The sequence below is a fragment of the Echeneis naucrates genome, chromosome 14 (genome assembly GCF_900963305.1).
Source record: "Echeneis naucrates chromosome 14, fEcheNa1.1, whole genome shotgun sequence".
NCBI classification, from domain to species: Eukaryota; Metazoa; Chordata; class Actinopteri; order Carangiformes; family Echeneidae; genus Echeneis; species Echeneis naucrates.
The window spans coordinates 18,314,235-18,330,307 of record NC_042524.1 but is presented as its reverse complement, the minus strand read 5'-3'; the positions used below and the strand labels follow the sequence as shown (position 1 = coordinate 18,330,307).

Genomic DNA, 16,073 nt, shown 5'->3' with positions numbered 1-16,073 from the left:
ACTTAAACATGCATCTTTTTGGACGGAGTACATGCAAACTCCCACAGAAAGGCCCCAGGCCCAGGAACCATTATTTATGCCTAATATAACACAAACGATCATGATTCGAATCATATCTAATCAAATCAAATTTGTTCATTACACTACCAGACAAACGTTTGGACACACTTTCCTATTCATTTGTGTGTACATCAAATCACTTCACACATAGCTCTAGACCAAACTCTCTGGAGTTGTGATGCATGTTATGCAACCAGAATACCCAATAACATTAACAACAATGATACATTGTCCATAGTACGTATCAACTTCTTTGTAATCTGTCCAAAAAAGGTCAATGTCATTTATTGTTCGGATTTCATTAAAGAACATCTTAAAATAAAGGACATCATCCTCTTGCTGAAGTATTTAATTGAGAAATTATAACCAAAAGTACAACTTGCATTTAAAAAGGCGCAATGCATTTAAGACTGTTTATGCTATACAAGATAATAGTGTTAGCCACACATTGCTTGCAGTAGTCCATATTGACCATAGCACATTCAAGATTCCCTGTGCAGAGAACATCCCCTCTAAAATAAAGCGTGACAGATGTAGAGCCCATTTATTTGTCTGGATTTCTTTTCTAGCAGCCCACCTGCAGGAGGCATACAGTGCACAGAGCTGCAGGCAGCGGAGGGTGATAAGGAGTAACAGTGTCAGGGTTGTGTCTGTCTTTCACTCAGGGGAAATGAATGAATGTCTCCAGCACACCGCTGGAGCTGCACGGCGGGACCTTTCCACTGAAGTCACGTTTGGACTGCACGCTCACAGTGGAGCGGGACGGTGGCAACGCCGGGGGAGGCTGCGGAAGAGAAAACACACATGCTCCAGAGCTGTGCCCACACGTATCCTGTCGCCATTTTCCCGAGCTGAAATACAAAAGACTTGGCTGAGGGGAGAACACACCCCTCTCTCAATCTCCTGCCAATACACATGCCACATTTTCATTAGTCGGCGGGGTTAAAGGCTCACAGCGGCTTTGCTTTTTGACGTGCAGCCAAAGCCGCGAATTGAAATGGCGAGATGTGGCGTTAAGCGGGGAATGAAAGCGTTAGGAGGAGAGGTGTACGGTTGACTTGATGACATTTTTGCCTTGTTACAGCAGATGGTTACACAGAAAGACAAATAACTCGCCATATTTGTTGACTGACGTGTGACGTAGCCACACAGGTAGGGGCCCAGATTTGAAATCGTCTAGTTGACCAGCATTTGGTCCAATCAGCGGGCAACGGGGGCGGGATTAAGGCCCGTCAGTCATGCAGGAACTATAACGGTTTGAATTGGGAGGGAGGGGGAGAATCCAATCCGGTTTGAGCTAGTTTTTCTTCCAATGGAACATTAAGTCTCGCAGCGCTGTGTAAGACTGTACTGGTACAGCTTTATCCTGAATATACCACTGTATTTTCTCCTGCAGTCTGTAACATTTAACCCGCTTTTTTCCTCTTTTTAAAAAAAACACCCCACACAAACCAACCATGCCTAAAAGGAGCAAAGTGAGTAAACCGATATCTTTCATGCATTGAGTAATATAGTGTTTATAACCCACAAGTGCAGCGCGTGAAACGGGCTCGTAAACGGCGGAGTTGTTCAAATGTTGCTGCAAATGTCCGTTTTGTGCTCCGACTGAATGACAACAGTGTAGCGCCGTGCAGCCCTGAGTTTAGTTGGTATGTAGCTCCTGTGTGTGATTCTCTGAACTGGCTGATTCTTGCTCTGATCTCCCGTGCAGTGATTTTCTTCGTGCCCGGTTTTTCTTTCCGACAGGTCGGTGACTGGTACACGATCAACAGTCCCGTTTAGATCCGTGCAGTTGACGTCTGGGACAAAGCGGGCTCGTTTTCTCAGTCGATGGGTCTGTTTCTGCAGAGAAAGTTGGCGGCATATTGATTGTTACCTATGGGGGGTCGTCACGCCGGATACTAAAGTTTGACGGAGGGAAAACAGAGGCGGAATTACAGCCGTAAATCCCAGCAGCGGCTCGCTGTTGGCCGGGAGTTTGACCGGAACGCCTTGGTTGTTTTCACTGTCTTCTTTTTGTTTTGTGCTTGTTTGTTTGTTTGTTTTGTGGTGTCGTTGTGGAACAAAAACAGTTTTAGCATGATGTCATCGGCGACGTCGTTCCCTAAAGCTAACCTGCGCGCGCGTGAGTGTGTGTTTTGTGTTCCGTGTGTTATTTTGACCGATACACAGACGTCTATCTGCAGAGGCGTCCGTCGTGCTAGCCAGTTGTGTTTGTGTGTGTCGCGGGCTCGGGCCAGTTGTAGGTTATGCAATGGCGAGGCTCCGTCGGCGGCGCTGCTCCTGTTGCTGGGGTTCTGGGAGATTCTGCTCACACCGACAGACGCTGGGCATCGCGGAGTGACTCTTTTCAAACGGATGGCGGGAACACTCGCCACACTGCTCGCTTTTCCTCCTACACTGGCAATCCCATTTATTACCAATGAATGGATGTGTCGTGAGGAGGCGGAGTCCGCCCCCCTCCTCCGCCGGAGTTTTACAGTAGGCTAATGACTAGCAGGAGCAGGGGAAGCCCAGCCGACACACGCTCTCCCGATCAAACACTCATTACTGTCACAGAGGACACTTGATTGGTGTTCACGTGTTTTTGCGCCAAAAAAGTCCCTCGACGACCAGTTTCCGTGTGTTACAGAGCAAAGGGATGTCTCTGTGACTATAACCGTGCCGAATGAGTTGGTCTAAGTAATATATACTGAGTGTTTTTGTTTTTTTTTTCGAGTGTGCTGAGCATGCAAATGAGATCACCGTGCGATATCTCAGTCAATCTCAGCGATCTGCAGAACTAACTCGTGTACGAAGGTAGTTTTGCAGCCATGGGCTCATATTCCGTCTGGACACGCCCACTTTTGAATTGCATAACTCATGGCCCGTTCCCCTCCACCAAAGAAACTCAAAGGCACAGTGAAACACTCCTCAACCTGATTTCCTGCCCTTTTTCCTTATTTTACAGGCAGCTGCAGGAGGGGATTCAGCGGTAAGGAACACACAATATAACACGCATTACTTTCTATTATCTGTTTTATTCATCTTCAAAACCACAAAGCACTTAGTATGTGAACCCACCAGGGGTCAGTATCACCATGTCAATGAAGAGGCACTGGCTCAATATGAAAAGTAATCGAACTGTTTGTTGCCTCATTCTGTAGCCCAAGAGGAGATCTCTCAGGTTGAAAGATGTAAGTACAGATCAGCATGGAAACTTGGACAATATGCATGTCGTTCATCCTTAGTCCTGACTATAAAGATGACATTAACCCTCACCCTAACACCCCCACTCAACCCTCCACAGAGACCTGCACCTGCAAAGGCAGAGCCTAAACCTAAGCCAAAGGTGGGATCTTGTTTGATGATTGGATTCACTTATTATTCACTCTGGCCTGTTAATAATGAGTTAGTAATGTAATTTTATTTATGTTTGCAGAAGGCACCTGCAAAGCCTAAGAAAGCTAAGGAGGTAGAGAAGGCAAAGCCTGAGGAGAAAGCACCAGAAGCTCCTGCTGAGAATGGCGAAGCCAAAGCTGAGGAAGAGGTAAGGGTGTTGTCATCATGTACACATGCAAAATTAAGCTGATGTACTTGGTGATGTAACTTTGACACTCTTAAATCTTGTCTTACAGGCACCAGCTACAGACGCAGCTGAACAAAAAGATGAGGCAGCAGAATAACATCTCTTAAACCACATCTTTTACCAGTGCTCCCTGTACCTCTTTTCTTGTACAATTCAGGGGAATATTTTTATCAACTATTTTCTAAATACAGGTTTTTTAGTAGTTTGATTGTAGAGAACACTTTTTTTTAATGAAAGAAAAAAGTCAATTTGGAGACGGGAATTTCATCGCATCCCACAGTTTCTCATCGCCATAAATATTGCGCTCATTGTTGTTACTGTCAGTGGATTTCATTTCAGTTTTAAATGTGAAGGAAGGGAGGGTGGAGGACAGGTTACCGGGTCAACACGCAAGCACAACGTTCACAGGAGCAGGGGCAACAACCGGAGGAGCTTGCCTGTGTGGATTACATTCCATATGCTTTATAAGGGACAGTGTATGTAATCTGTGCTGGGGTGGGGATGGACAAAGTCACAGGGCAACTCATTGTTTTATTGTTTATAATGAAGAACAGTGTTTTAGAATGTTTTTAAGCTTTGTTCCTATATGTTAACTCTTGTACTCCTGCAGTTTTCTTAAAGAGTCTGATCAATAAACCTAAAATTCCTAGTATTGGAGCTCTCCCTATCAGAACTGTGCATCGCGTGTGTTGGTTGTGTCTTTGTTCTGTGATAGCATCGCAATAAATTTGTATAGCTGCTGTGAAAAGGGTTTTCAATCTTTCTATTTGCAGTGTGTAATGGTACATTGTAAGGATGATAAAAATGGAATTTGTTTTCTTAGCCAAGCTAATCAGGTGTATAACCACAAAAACACTGTTGAGACTGGATTCTTATAGGCCAACAGTCAAACTGTACATTTATTTGAGATGTCAAATGCATACCAGCAGTAGCAATATTCATGTGGGTTTTAGCTATCTGTATCAAATACAAGTGTGCAGTTTCTTTTTATTTGTTTATAGATGTTCCTGTGTAATGATTGTTATCAACAAACCAATAAACTTGGTTGGTAGTTGTTATTCTGTTTCCTTCAGAGAAGTCACTTAACTGGGTTTATGACACAAGTCTAGAAATGTAACATTGAAAAAAATTGCCCTTTTTCACATGAGCATGTTTCATATTTAAGAGAAAAGTCTCAGTAAACAGTGATACTAAGTGTTATAGGTATGAGGCATTTTACGAATCCTTTTACTGTCAGCATAAACACGCAGAGAATAATCAAATATAGAAATAAATAGGAATTGTTTTTTGTTGAGGCAACAAAGAACATTAAATTTTTTAAACAAATTGGGATTAACTAATTTACTATGTATGCATAGTAAATGCAGTAGTACAAACCTAAGAACCATGTGTAGGTTAGTCTGGGTGTACTAAATATGAGGAATTATAGCATTATTAAACCAACAAACAAGCCAATTCTTTAACATTACAAATGCACCACATTCTGGCTATAAAGCAAAAGGGGTGTTTGTGCAACCATCCAAATGAACGATAAGGTAAGTTTTCATTCAGGTACAAAATAACTGAAGCCAGGTCTTCAGTGTGTAAAGCCATTCTACACACTGAAGACCTACACGCAGGTTGTAGAAGCTAAGTCCCATTTAGGCAAATGACAGAGCATATTCAGCACCATGGACAGCTGCACAGGGAGCTGCTGTTTTCTCTGCACTGCCTCTTCCATCAGACTCATTGTCTTCTCTGTTAGTAAATAAAACTGATGCCTCCATTCTGACTTAGCTTTCACGCACTTCTGGTAGCACGTTCACTTCCGTGCCCCTAACCTACTTCAAGAGATCTGATTGGTCCAAAGAAGAAGAAAAAATACAAACAAGGTTTGCCTGAGAACATTTCTCTTTGACCAGTGAAACTCTCAAACATTAAAAAGTGCACGACAAACAGCTTTTTGTCGGTGATTCAACATACTGACTGCATCCATGTTAATACAGAAGCGCTTAGCTCTCAGCTAAGAGACAACTGGATGATGCTGACTTCCGGTTAGTGAAGTGTCCAACTGTCACTGTGAGCGGGTTAAACTAGCAGTTTGAAATTCAAATATTGAAGCCTACACGATCTTAGTTGGTGTTTAGCGTTCATCTGCTGAATATAAGAGCCATTTTATACCTATACTATATAGTCTTAACTCCACTATGGTTATTTAACAATAACAATTAAAAAAAATAGTAAAATTTAACCTTCACCCTCAACCTGTCATAGACAGGGGATTTCTGTTCCCCAAACCTTCTGAGTGACCCACATGACAAGTGCTGTATCTACAAACTTTTAATTTAAGAATTATCTGTAAATTGCAGTATCCCCCAACATGATTGTGACATCTGCCAAAAGTCCCTGTGTGTGTGCATCTTTCATGAAATTCTTTGCCTGCCACTGCTGAAAGTTTGCAAATAAAACCGCCAACACAAATTTCACATTTATTATTTTTCCTTCAACCGCTTTAACTTTGTTGTACAATTCCAGTGAGAGATGTTCCAATTTGGATCTGTGTAGATCCCTTATTATTAGACTTGAAAGAGCTTAGAGATTTTAGAGATGATAAAGTTATCAGTACAGTATATAGTCCAGGGTTGTAACTGTTGTACACAACAATGGCAGTGATTAATAAAGGTAAAATTTTGATAATACAGATCTTTAAAAATACGTCAGATCACAAAAGCTGACTTGGCCTTAGAAATAGCATCATGTTTAGCCGTGCCATTTAATCACAGAACTGTGTATAAAAATAACATGTTCCCCACTTACTCACTGACATTATGAAGCTTTAACAATTTTACAAATACTTGAGGTATTGGTAAAATGATCAATGAGCACAACACCTGCTGCAACATTTGTGCAAATTCTTAGACAGATTATATTGTATTACAGATTCCTCAGTAAACATTCAATAAGTTAAATATAACCGGCCTCCACTGAAGGCCGGGTACCTTTGCAGACTTACATGTCTCCTTTAGCACACAGTCGTTAAAGAGTACCATTTCCCAACATGAAAGGATCAAGAGGAAGCATTAACATGTAGTCAGGTAATGAAAAACTGTGATTTAGTGTATCTTTGTGCTGATATATGTGAGGACAAATCCAAATGTGCATGAAAAAAGTACCTGATTGAGACTATGATGTGTTTTAACGACCTACACCCACCCTGAGCATCTACATCAACCCAGCGAACCAGGACTAAGTGTCAGAGTGGTTTTTGTTGACAGTGATTTAGTTCAGTTTAATAGGAACTAGATTCACTCATCAGTGCAAAAACACAGCCTGTCTAGTTGCATATAGGGACATTGACAATTGGCTCATTTTAGGAAGTTACGTTAGTCCATTTTCTCTGCGATCCGTCCCATTTTGGTGCGCATGTTGCGTACCAGGAAGAATCCAATGGTTGTAACACCCATTATCACCTCGGCTATCCAGAAAGCCTTGTCCCAGTTGTGTTGTTTGGCAATTGTACTGAAAGGCAGTCCAGCCATGAAAGCTCCCACTGTAACACAGAAAAGATTATGGGCAATGATGAATTTCACGTTAATGGGAACCATGTTAACTGTATAGTTGTGCTTTGGGGTAATATTTTAACAACTGAGCCTGTGGCTTGCGTTGTGAATACACACACTGATGTTTTATGAAGAAGGAATTGCATTCATTGAGTTCCAGGCACTCCCAGTGAGATATGTTCAATGTAAACATTTCAAGTTTGCCTACCAGAACGTTGATATGGTACCTCAAAGTAATAAAGGATGCTTAGTGTGTCATGTGGATCTGCTGCTTACCATTAGCCATCAGTGCTACAATAGCATGAGAAGTTCCACAGAAATTAGAAGGAGCACTTTCACTGGCTATCACACCAAATAAAGCAATTGGTCCGTAAGAAGAAAACCCAAACATAGCACCGAGGAAGAGGATCCAGATCTGTGAATGACAAAAACAAAATGTGAAGCATTGTGTTGTTGAAATCGTTTCCCGCTAGCCTCTGAATTTAGGAGAAATTTGAGCCTACCTCTTTCTCTGACACACCAATGAGAACAGCCACGGGATGAATGGCCTGGACCCAAAGAGGGGCCTCCTGAGTGAACACAAACTCTGTAAGCTCAGCGCAGTGTCTTTACACAGTGATTTTAGGCAACATAAACACAAATTACCTTTGGAATTTCTGGTGTGATGGTGACTCTGAAGAGATACATGGACACGTACATACCAGCCATCATGAAAATGAGCAGGCCATGACGGGGGTTGCCATGGGTGCCGAGGCCTTGCTGGAGAAAGTCAAGAGAGAGGATTTTGTAATTTAATCAATAATCTTGTTTTTGTCTGATTAATCTGGTTCTGTTACTTACCCTAGCCACTGCTCTGTCTGAGATGAAGCCCGATGCGAGGCTGCCCACAAAACCGCCCACCTCCAATGCACTCATGTAGGTGCTACCTGTTATCATCACAGCTGAGGTCAGTACCATCAATCCCATCAGTCAGCTGTAGTCATAAATTTGTTCAAGAGTTTGGGAATCTAGCTATTCAGTCCTTGATCATATTGTGATCTGAAGAACGCCACAAACAAATTTGTCTCATCCTTCATCAGGTGATCCCACAAGGTTTCCAGAAAAAGGAGTTTGTGTTTGTTGTCCTGATGAGATGACTCAAGACTCCTTGCACATCCATTCATGTTTGTTGAAATTCCAGTAAGTTTTGAACTTCTGTACTGTTCCGAATGGTATAACGGCAGAATCATTTTCATTAATTTAACACACTGGGTTTTAAAATCGACATGACATGGCTATTTGCTGTGTCATTTAACTGATTAAAACTTGAAAACAAGTGAAAATAAATGGTTAATTAAGCACTTACCCATGAGAGCAGTCTGGCCTTTCTCCTGCATGAGGAACAGCTGCCCCCAATCGGTGGCAGCTGTCTTCACCCCAAACACCACTAAATATCCCAGAGACAGCACCCACAGGAAAGGAGACAGGAGGAATTCACTCAGGGTGCTCTCACTGCCTGGTGAGGAATACAGACACAAGAGATTCGTCCAAGTGCTCACAATAAAAGGAGATCATTCGTCAATGCATTCAGAACACAAGAATTTCACAGAGTTATACAACTTTTCTAGTTACCTGGTCTCACAGTGTGCTATAGGCAAGTCCCACCCACATTAGTATGTCCTATATCTGAGGACTCTGATCTGTGGTCACTAAATAATGGCACTGAATATGAGGCTGTCGTCAGAAGTAGAGTTTGTTGCCATTTATTGAAATGGTTCCCCTTGTTACATAGAGTAACAAGCAAATGATTATTTAAACACACATCTGTGTTATAAAAATTGATGGAATTTTAATGTCTTGTGACATTGTTGGGGGGGAAATATTTTTACTCGCAGGCAAACAAAGGCCATTTTAAGAATGAATCCATAAATCCACTGTTGCCACATACCGTATATAGTAATATGAGCCTGCAGTACAACGTGTGCTGTCCGGATATATAAACCTATATAACAGTGTTTTCGGTGCTCGATCAAAATTTGACAAGCATGTCAGCAATGATAATTTTAAATAACAGAGAACATTACAGAGACAAATTTACTGCAAATTTACATTTTTAATGCTCGGCTCGCCTGTATGTGGGATGTGGGCAGACATGTTTGATTTTGACATCGGAATCATTATTAACGACCTGCTCTCACCTGACGTGGAAAAGTATTTCAACATGGGATCTGGGGTTTTAGTTGTGATTGTTTAGCTAGTTAAATTCTTCCTCACCGAGTCTGATGTGCAGCTGATGCATAACATTCCTCTTACAGTCCAAAAATCTAACATAACCTGAGTTCAGGTTTGTAATGAAATGAGGGGTATGTTACACCGTTGGGATAAAAACATTATCCCACATGGTGCTGCCATAAGAAAAATTTGAGTGAAAAAGTTGAGCTCAAAAGATATTCAGTTTATCATCAGTAATAAAAAAAGAAAAGCTGCAAATACTCATGTTTGAGAAGCTGGAACCAGAAAGTATTTGTTATTTTTCTTGAACAGCTGCATCTGGCCTTGGTTTGGCCAAGTGTGAGCCATAAATCCTGAACACCTGCAGTTTTACCAGTTACTTGAGGACTATTAGTCAGTTCTGCAAGTGAGAGAACTGGAACAGGCCCAATGTTGAGATGCTGCAGCCGAAACAGGAGTAAACATGGCATCATGTGAGCTACATAGGAAGGGGGCCTTTCTGCTTGCTGTAATCCTTGCTGGCACCACTTACCTCCCTTTGCCCCTTTCTTGGCAGCTGGCTCAATGCTGGGCAGGCCCACGTCCTTTGGCTCATTCTTAACAAACACCAGGCAAACAAGCGAGAAGGCAGCACAGAAAATCCCGGACATGGTCAGTATGGTCCTCCAGTCATAGTAATGCAAGAGCACTGTGACCAGGATTGGACCCAGACTCCCTGCCAGGTTCATACTGCAGGACAGTACAGACCACCATGTTCCAAATTGTGAGGGCTCATACCACTGGTGGAAAAGAAAAGGGAAGAAGCAGAGGATTGTTGTTACTTCAACATCATGCTACAGCACAGCCCAATAAATCAGAGTGTTTCTGTGTGTGCAAGTTTACAACCATAATGTGTCACTTTCATCACTTATTATTCACAAAGCTTACTGACAATCTGAAAGGAGTTTCATCTAACAGCAGTGTGACACTTTCTTTTTCTGAAGCACAACACTATTCAGATCCTTTTTCTTATTTTACTGCTGTTAGCGTCACATCCACCCTCTGTCGTAAAGTAATGTAACTGACGGCAACAATAAACATTCCTCACACAGCAGCACACTTGCATATAAGAGGGCAAGCACTTGTAGAAGCCCACAAGCTGATTTAACAGTGCACTAATCCACAGTGCGTAGCTCTTAAGGCAGCTGCAAAGCTTTAGTAAACAGGCTAAGACTTGGAGCTGTTTAAAGACATTTCCTATCCCTGCAGAAGGAAAACACATTTGGTCAAAGTTGTTTACTTTTGGAAAGATCTACTGAGGATCTTCTAAAAATACATTCTCCTGTAATTTGATCCTCTCCCGCAAACTGAACTTGTGCCAAGACCTATTTATTCCCACGTTCTAAACATGCTTCTTAAGAGCTATGTGGCATAGGGGGATGAATTCATTCAGCTTTGCTGTTTATAAAATGCATGACACTAGGAGTTTAGATATGCCAAACAAATTAAAGATCGCAAGATTTTAGTCTGGCACTGCTGATTAAAAAGAACTCCATTCTTATGTAACATCTCCTCAAACCAGAAAGTGTGGCCTCCAGCCTAAGGGTCAGTACTGTCTGACAACTTAGACCAGGACTCCTGCAAGCAACCTTGAACAGAGATCCACTTTCTCAACATACTGTAGTGCTAAGGCACACAATATATCTTGCGCCAGATGGTACCCTGCTCTGGGGTTACACTCTTTCACTAGAGGGGACAGATATGGCAGTAGTACCTTGCGCAGAACTTTTCCACACGGTGGCCAGCCACAGCCCTGTCCCAGGCCATTGATGAACCAGAGCAGGGAGAACATGGAGACACTGGAGGTCCAGGAGAAGGCAACGTTGATACCACCCACCAAGAAGAGGCCAATGGAGAAAAGCCATCGGGCACTGATCTGATCTGACAGCACGCCACTGATGAACTTACTGATGGCATAGGCCATGGTTTGGCTGCTGGTGATCAGACCTGCAGACAGAGGACATAGTATATCAGCTGAGAATCACACTGACAACTCCACTATTATATCTGATAACATCGGCCTGTCTAAGTTCACCCTGACTGAGGTGCAGACGCAGTGTTGGTAAAGTGTAACAACTTAGAGACTTAGGAAGGTGGAAGGTGAAGTTGCATCTCTTTAATGAATTACACAAAAATGACTGGAAGCAGCTCAATTTCTGTCTGTTGTAGTTATCAGCTTTTCACAGATCATGCTGATACCTTTGTACCACAGATGCTCGGAAAAGCTAAATAAGGCAATGCATGTTCGCGTTAAACAATAATGTAACTTAATACTTAAGGTTACCATCTTACCCAGGTCATCTTTATCCAGTTCAATCTCCTCCATCACAGAGGGCATGACGAAGGAGAAGGTCTTCCTGTTGAAGAAGTACAGCGAGTAGCCGATAAACATGCAGATGAAGATGACTACACGATAGTAGCCGTAGCCTGTGGCCCCCATGATTGCTCTTAATCCAACAAAAACTTTCTTGATGAGGAAGAAGAATTATTCCCAGCACCCGCTGATGGACTGTTCTTGGTGGCAGAAAAAAAAGGCAACACTATGAAATCGGTGTCTGCTCTGGGAGAAAGGAGATATGGCACAGCGGCTAGGCAGCACTGGTTCAATATTGAGGGGGAAAACTCCTCTTGCAGGCTGCCTGCTCAGCCTATCTGTGAGGCTGCTGCATGTAGAGGCGAGGGCAGGGGAAGGAAACTTCACACCAGGCTGTAATAAGAGACAAGAAAACAAATGTGAAAGGAGGTACAAAAACGTTTTCATCTGAGAACTGCACACTTTTCACACGGATTCTGAGGTGTCATGTGCAAACAGGTCATGTAACACAGAGACACGGAAATCCCGGTTTAACTGAGTCTTTCTGATCACAGCTGTGTAATGTCCTCCTTGTTGGGGCGGTGATGCAGTGTTTTGGTCCCATCAGCAGCAGCAGATTCAGCATGAAGTGAGTGATGAGCAGCAGCAGCTCTGTCTGCCATGTAAATGTCAGAGCTGTCGCTTTAACTGGCTCAGACTGTACCACTCGGAATAACAAGTGTCTGGGTTGAGCTCCCAACACCGTCATGGTCGGAGCCATTTTCTTTAGAAGGAGAAGCCTGATTGTCACGGATATTGTCCTCCTGACAAAGCCGTCCGGCGGACACCGGCCGGGCTCTGAGTGTGGCCTGCGGAGCTTCTACAGCTACCGGACGAACATCCGCGGATCTGCCAAAGCCCACACACAGTGCGACAGTGTCTGCTGAGGCGTGCACGGTGTGTTTGAACGTGTCCCCCGGCGCCACGCGACACGACGGCATGCCGACATTAAGCTATCCACGGCGGGGCTCGACGCAGTGTGAGCCGCCGGGTCACAGCATTGTGTCAGCACGAGCCAGGAGCCGTTTACCTGCTGCCGATCCCCTCCACGCGGCCGGACGGGGCGCGTTCATGAGCCTGCAGCGTCTGAGCGCGTCACCGTGTCACAGGGCCACCGTGGCAAAAGAGAAAAACAAAAAAAAACAAAACAAAACAAAACCTCCGCTACTGCAGGCTACACCTTCCACTGTTACACGAACCGGTCTGACTTAACTGTGCTCCTAATCAGCCAGTCGTTTCTCACAAGACTAAACGCCATTCAAATAGATATTTTAAATCTAACGATCCCTGTTCAGTATATTATAATTGGTTTTTCACGTGGTGTTAAGTAACGACTTTGCCCTGCAGACTAATTCGGCTCAGAGAAGGATCTATTTTTGCATTAACATTTCAACATTTAGCTCACAGTGCTCAGTGCCGCCCTCCTCTGTCGGCTGATTCTGCAAGGTCTGCATCTTGAGTGGAGCTCCAGGATCTCTCCGGCAGCAGATACTGGATGAAACAGTATCTCTTAAAATCATAAATCTTAAAATTAATTTAATTTCTCCCATCTGCGAGAAGTCAAGATGTCTGCTAGAAGAAACGATCTATTATCAGGAGTACATGTGATTAGACAACAAACTCATATTCACATTTTTATATTGAGTCAAAAGCTCAGTTACCTTTCTTTTTCGCTGTTTTGCATAGTTAACAGTTGAAACTACAAACCATTTTGGAGCATACAAAGTAAACGTCTTACTTTTACCATTGTGACCCTACTGTCAGCTATTTGATTCCCCTTTGACCAGACTTGCTCCCTGTCATTTCATTCTAGACAGTTTGGCACCTGTAATGCCTTGCCAAGCAGTCCTCACACACACTTGGTCATTGTGAAGTACATTATGTGCAAAAAGTCAGGGGGAGCACTGCTCAATGAACGCACATTTATATCACTGTCACGGAAATTCACTGTAGCCACAGTTAAATAATTACCCAATGCAAAACCATGTATGATATTTGTAACCCTTTCCTGTCAGTAAGGGGTACTGTATTTATATATCTATATATCTATATATCTATATATATAATTTTTTTTGTTTATGTCATGACATGTGAACAAGTAGGCACATTTATAGTATACTATTTTGGCAGTGGACCTTTTGTGTTCCCTTTTATGTTATATTGTCAATTTCTTTAAGTCAGTATGCATTCATCTAATCAACCATTGTCACTTTAGTTCCAGGATGTCTCATAATGCCCACCTTCAAAGGATTCCTGGCTTCTGATTCAAGGTCCCCAAAGTGGCTTGCCTCCAAAATCTTGGGTTGTTTCACAAAGCAACAAAGCAGGATGATTAAAGGTAGACTGCACTGATTACAAAACTCCAATAAAACTGAAAAGTTTATATATATACAGTACAGGCCAAAGGTTTGGACACGCCTTCTCATTCAAATGAATAGGAAAGTGTGTTCAAACATTTGGCCTGTACTGTATTTACAGAGATAAGAACACATGATCCTGAAACTGTAGCGGTCTTGTGTCTACACTGTCACCTCAGTAAAATGAGGACATCAATATCTGGGAAATTTGTTCTTGCCAGTGGTAAGATGAGCTTCATATTTGACAGAATTTATAACTATCAAATGTGAAACAGGACTCAGGGAATAGTTAGTATTGTTTTTGTATATGTATCAAATAAATGAACCTCCTCAGAGTGCACATGCATATATTTATAGATATATATATATAGAACTGTTTTATTGCATCAGCTTAGCATGAAACAATAAAGCATGTAAATGTTTCATTTGTGAAATGCAGACAGCAGTTATTAGTGCAGTTACTGTTTATTATTATAAACTGTTATTGCTTGGGTGACAGCAAGTATATAGTGCTTCAGCTTCTAACCTTAGGAACTCAAGTAAAATGTCAGCGGGTAAATATAGAGCAGTAGATACAGCCCACACACAGCCCAAGACAGAAACAGCAGCAGCTGAGTGGAAATCAGACATCATTAATTATATTAGCCTCAGAGGAATTATTTCAACTGGATTACATTACAAGTCAATGCCCAGATCTTATATACAGCTCAACTGCTTCAGTCTTTCTTGCTCTTCTCACAGTGATGTTGTTGGTAGGTGTTTATGAAACACTGTGCAAATGTGTTTGTATCCTTGTTATCCATTCAGTCATTATGAGGAAGTGCATTCAATGGATGACGGAGAATTTCAAAAAGAAAAATGTTTCAATTTGGCCAGAACTTAACATAGTGTTTTTTGTAAGTCATAAAACACAACTGTTATAACCAATATCAAACATGAGTAATAATAATTTGATCAACGTCAATCTAAAAGGCACCTGTCCTCTTCCGCCACAGTACATTAAGTTCAGTGGTCTCAGATTGTCCACATAAAACCACTTCATCCAGCACAGAATGAGCAACGGAGCACCTAAAACCTGCCATGCACAGCCTATTGTTGTGTTGCTCTTAGTCATGTTTACAATATACAGAAGATGATTCTGGGCCTTGTCTTTGCATTCACTCCTCAGTTAGAGAATTAGAAAGTGATTGCTGTATTCTCTTTTTTCCCTTCACCCTTACAGACATTTATGTGCGACAACTCTTTTTGCCATCAGATGGAGCTAGAGTAATATGTGACTGCAGCTGATGAGCTACACAGTGACACGATGACTTAATTCTCACTGGTGATTACACACAAGTGTTTGTGAACATACCTCAAAATAATATGGCTGTTTACAGACATTTTTATTTTTTTTGCCATTTTGTGGTATGTACCGGGTATAGTGGTTAGTGCTGTTGCCCAACAATAAGAAGGCCGCAGGTACGGTCCCAGGCCTGGGGCCTTTCCTGGAGCGTGGGTTTTCTCCAGGTACTCCGGTTTCCTCCCACTGTCCAAAGACATCATGTTTGGGCTAACTGTTGACTCTAAATTGTCTGTAGGTCTGAGTGTGAGTGTGAGTGGTTGTTGGTCTCTGTCTGTCTCTGTGTGTTGGCCCTGTGATGGACTGGTGACCTGGCCAGGGTGACGCCGCCCTCACCCAGAGTGAGCTGAGATTGGCTCCAGCACTCCCACGACCCAGAAACGGATAAGCGGTAGAAGATTAATATAATGGGAAAGCCAGTGTAAATTTAAGTTTAAGTTTTAAAGTAAATATTACACAAGTTTCAATTTCAAATTTCATTACTAGTCTAACCCAGCATGACCTATAAGAGGTACTGTCATGTAGACATTTTAGAATCTTCAAGTAACCTTATTTGATCCTTTCCCTAGAGGATTTCGGCTCCTGATGGCTAAAATATGGAACA

General features: G+C 42.4%; 2 protein-coding genes across 4 annotated transcripts; one reads left to right on the top strand and one right to left on the bottom strand.

Annotated features, from left to right (window-relative positions):
* The first annotated feature begins 1,340 nt into the window (after window positions 1-1,340).
* On the top strand, window positions 1,341-4,686 carry hmgn1b (high mobility group nucleosome binding domain 1b). The gene is made up of 6 exons (XM_029519507.1): window positions 1,341-1,535; window positions 3,011-3,034; window positions 3,207-3,236; window positions 3,350-3,391; window positions 3,482-3,589; window positions 3,678-4,686. Exons 1-6 carry the CDS (start codon window positions 1,518-1,520, stop codon window positions 3,723-3,725), a joined length of 270 nt encoding a protein of 89 aa, XP_029375367.1. The 5' UTR covers window positions 1,341-1,517; the 3' UTR covers window positions 3,726-4,686.
* A 1,434-nt stretch (window positions 4,687-6,120) lies between these two features.
* On the bottom strand, window positions 6,121-12,879 carry slc37a4b (solute carrier family 37 member 4b). Of its 3 annotated transcripts, XM_029519340.1 has the most exons (11): window positions 12,801-12,879; window positions 11,710-12,124; window positions 11,132-11,364; window positions 9,911-10,157; window positions 9,256-9,265; window positions 8,513-8,658; window positions 8,008-8,093; window positions 7,813-7,926; window positions 7,671-7,736; window positions 7,444-7,582; window positions 6,121-7,157 (listed from the first exon to the last, which is right to left on the bottom strand). In XM_029519340.1, the coding sequence occupies exons 2-11, from the start codon at window positions 11,855-11,857 to the stop codon at window positions 6,991-6,993; spliced, it is 1,356 nt and encodes a 451-aa protein (XP_029375200.1). In that variant the 5' UTR covers window positions 11,858-12,124; window positions 12,801-12,879; the 3' UTR covers window positions 6,121-6,990. The 3 variants fall into 3 exon arrangements, with proteins under 3 accessions (XP_029375200.1, XP_029375198.1, XP_029375199.1); XM_029519338.1 differs by lacking the exon at window positions 9,256-9,265 and having other exon boundaries at window positions 8,513-8,662; XM_029519339.1 differs by lacking the exons at window positions 9,256-9,265; window positions 12,801-12,879 and adding an exon at window positions 12,267-12,793 and having other exon boundaries at window positions 8,513-8,662.
* Between the last annotated feature and the right edge of the window lie 3,194 nt (window positions 12,880-16,073).

Coding starts and splice junctions, on each gene's coding strand:
- slc37a4b (XM_029519340.1), bottom strand. CDS start 11,857: ATGGGGGCCACAGGCTACGGCTACTATCGTGTAGTCATCTTCATCTGC. Junction 7,927..8,007: donor CAGACAGAGCAGTGGCTAGG/GTAAGTAACAGA, acceptor GACTTTCTCCAG/CAAGGCCTCGGCACCCATGG. Junction 7,737..7,812: donor TCACACCAGAAATTCCAAAG/GTAATTTGTGTT, acceptor GTGTTCACTCAG/GAGGCCCCTCTTTGGGTCCA.
- hmgn1b (XM_029519507.1), top strand. Junction 3,237..3,349: donor GATCTCTCAGGTTGAAAGAT/GTAAGTACAGAT, acceptor AACCCTCCACAG/AGACCTGCACCTGCAAAGGC. Junction 3,590..3,677: donor AAGCCAAAGCTGAGGAAGAG/GTAAGGGTGTTG, acceptor CTTGTCTTACAG/GCACCAGCTACAGACGCAGC.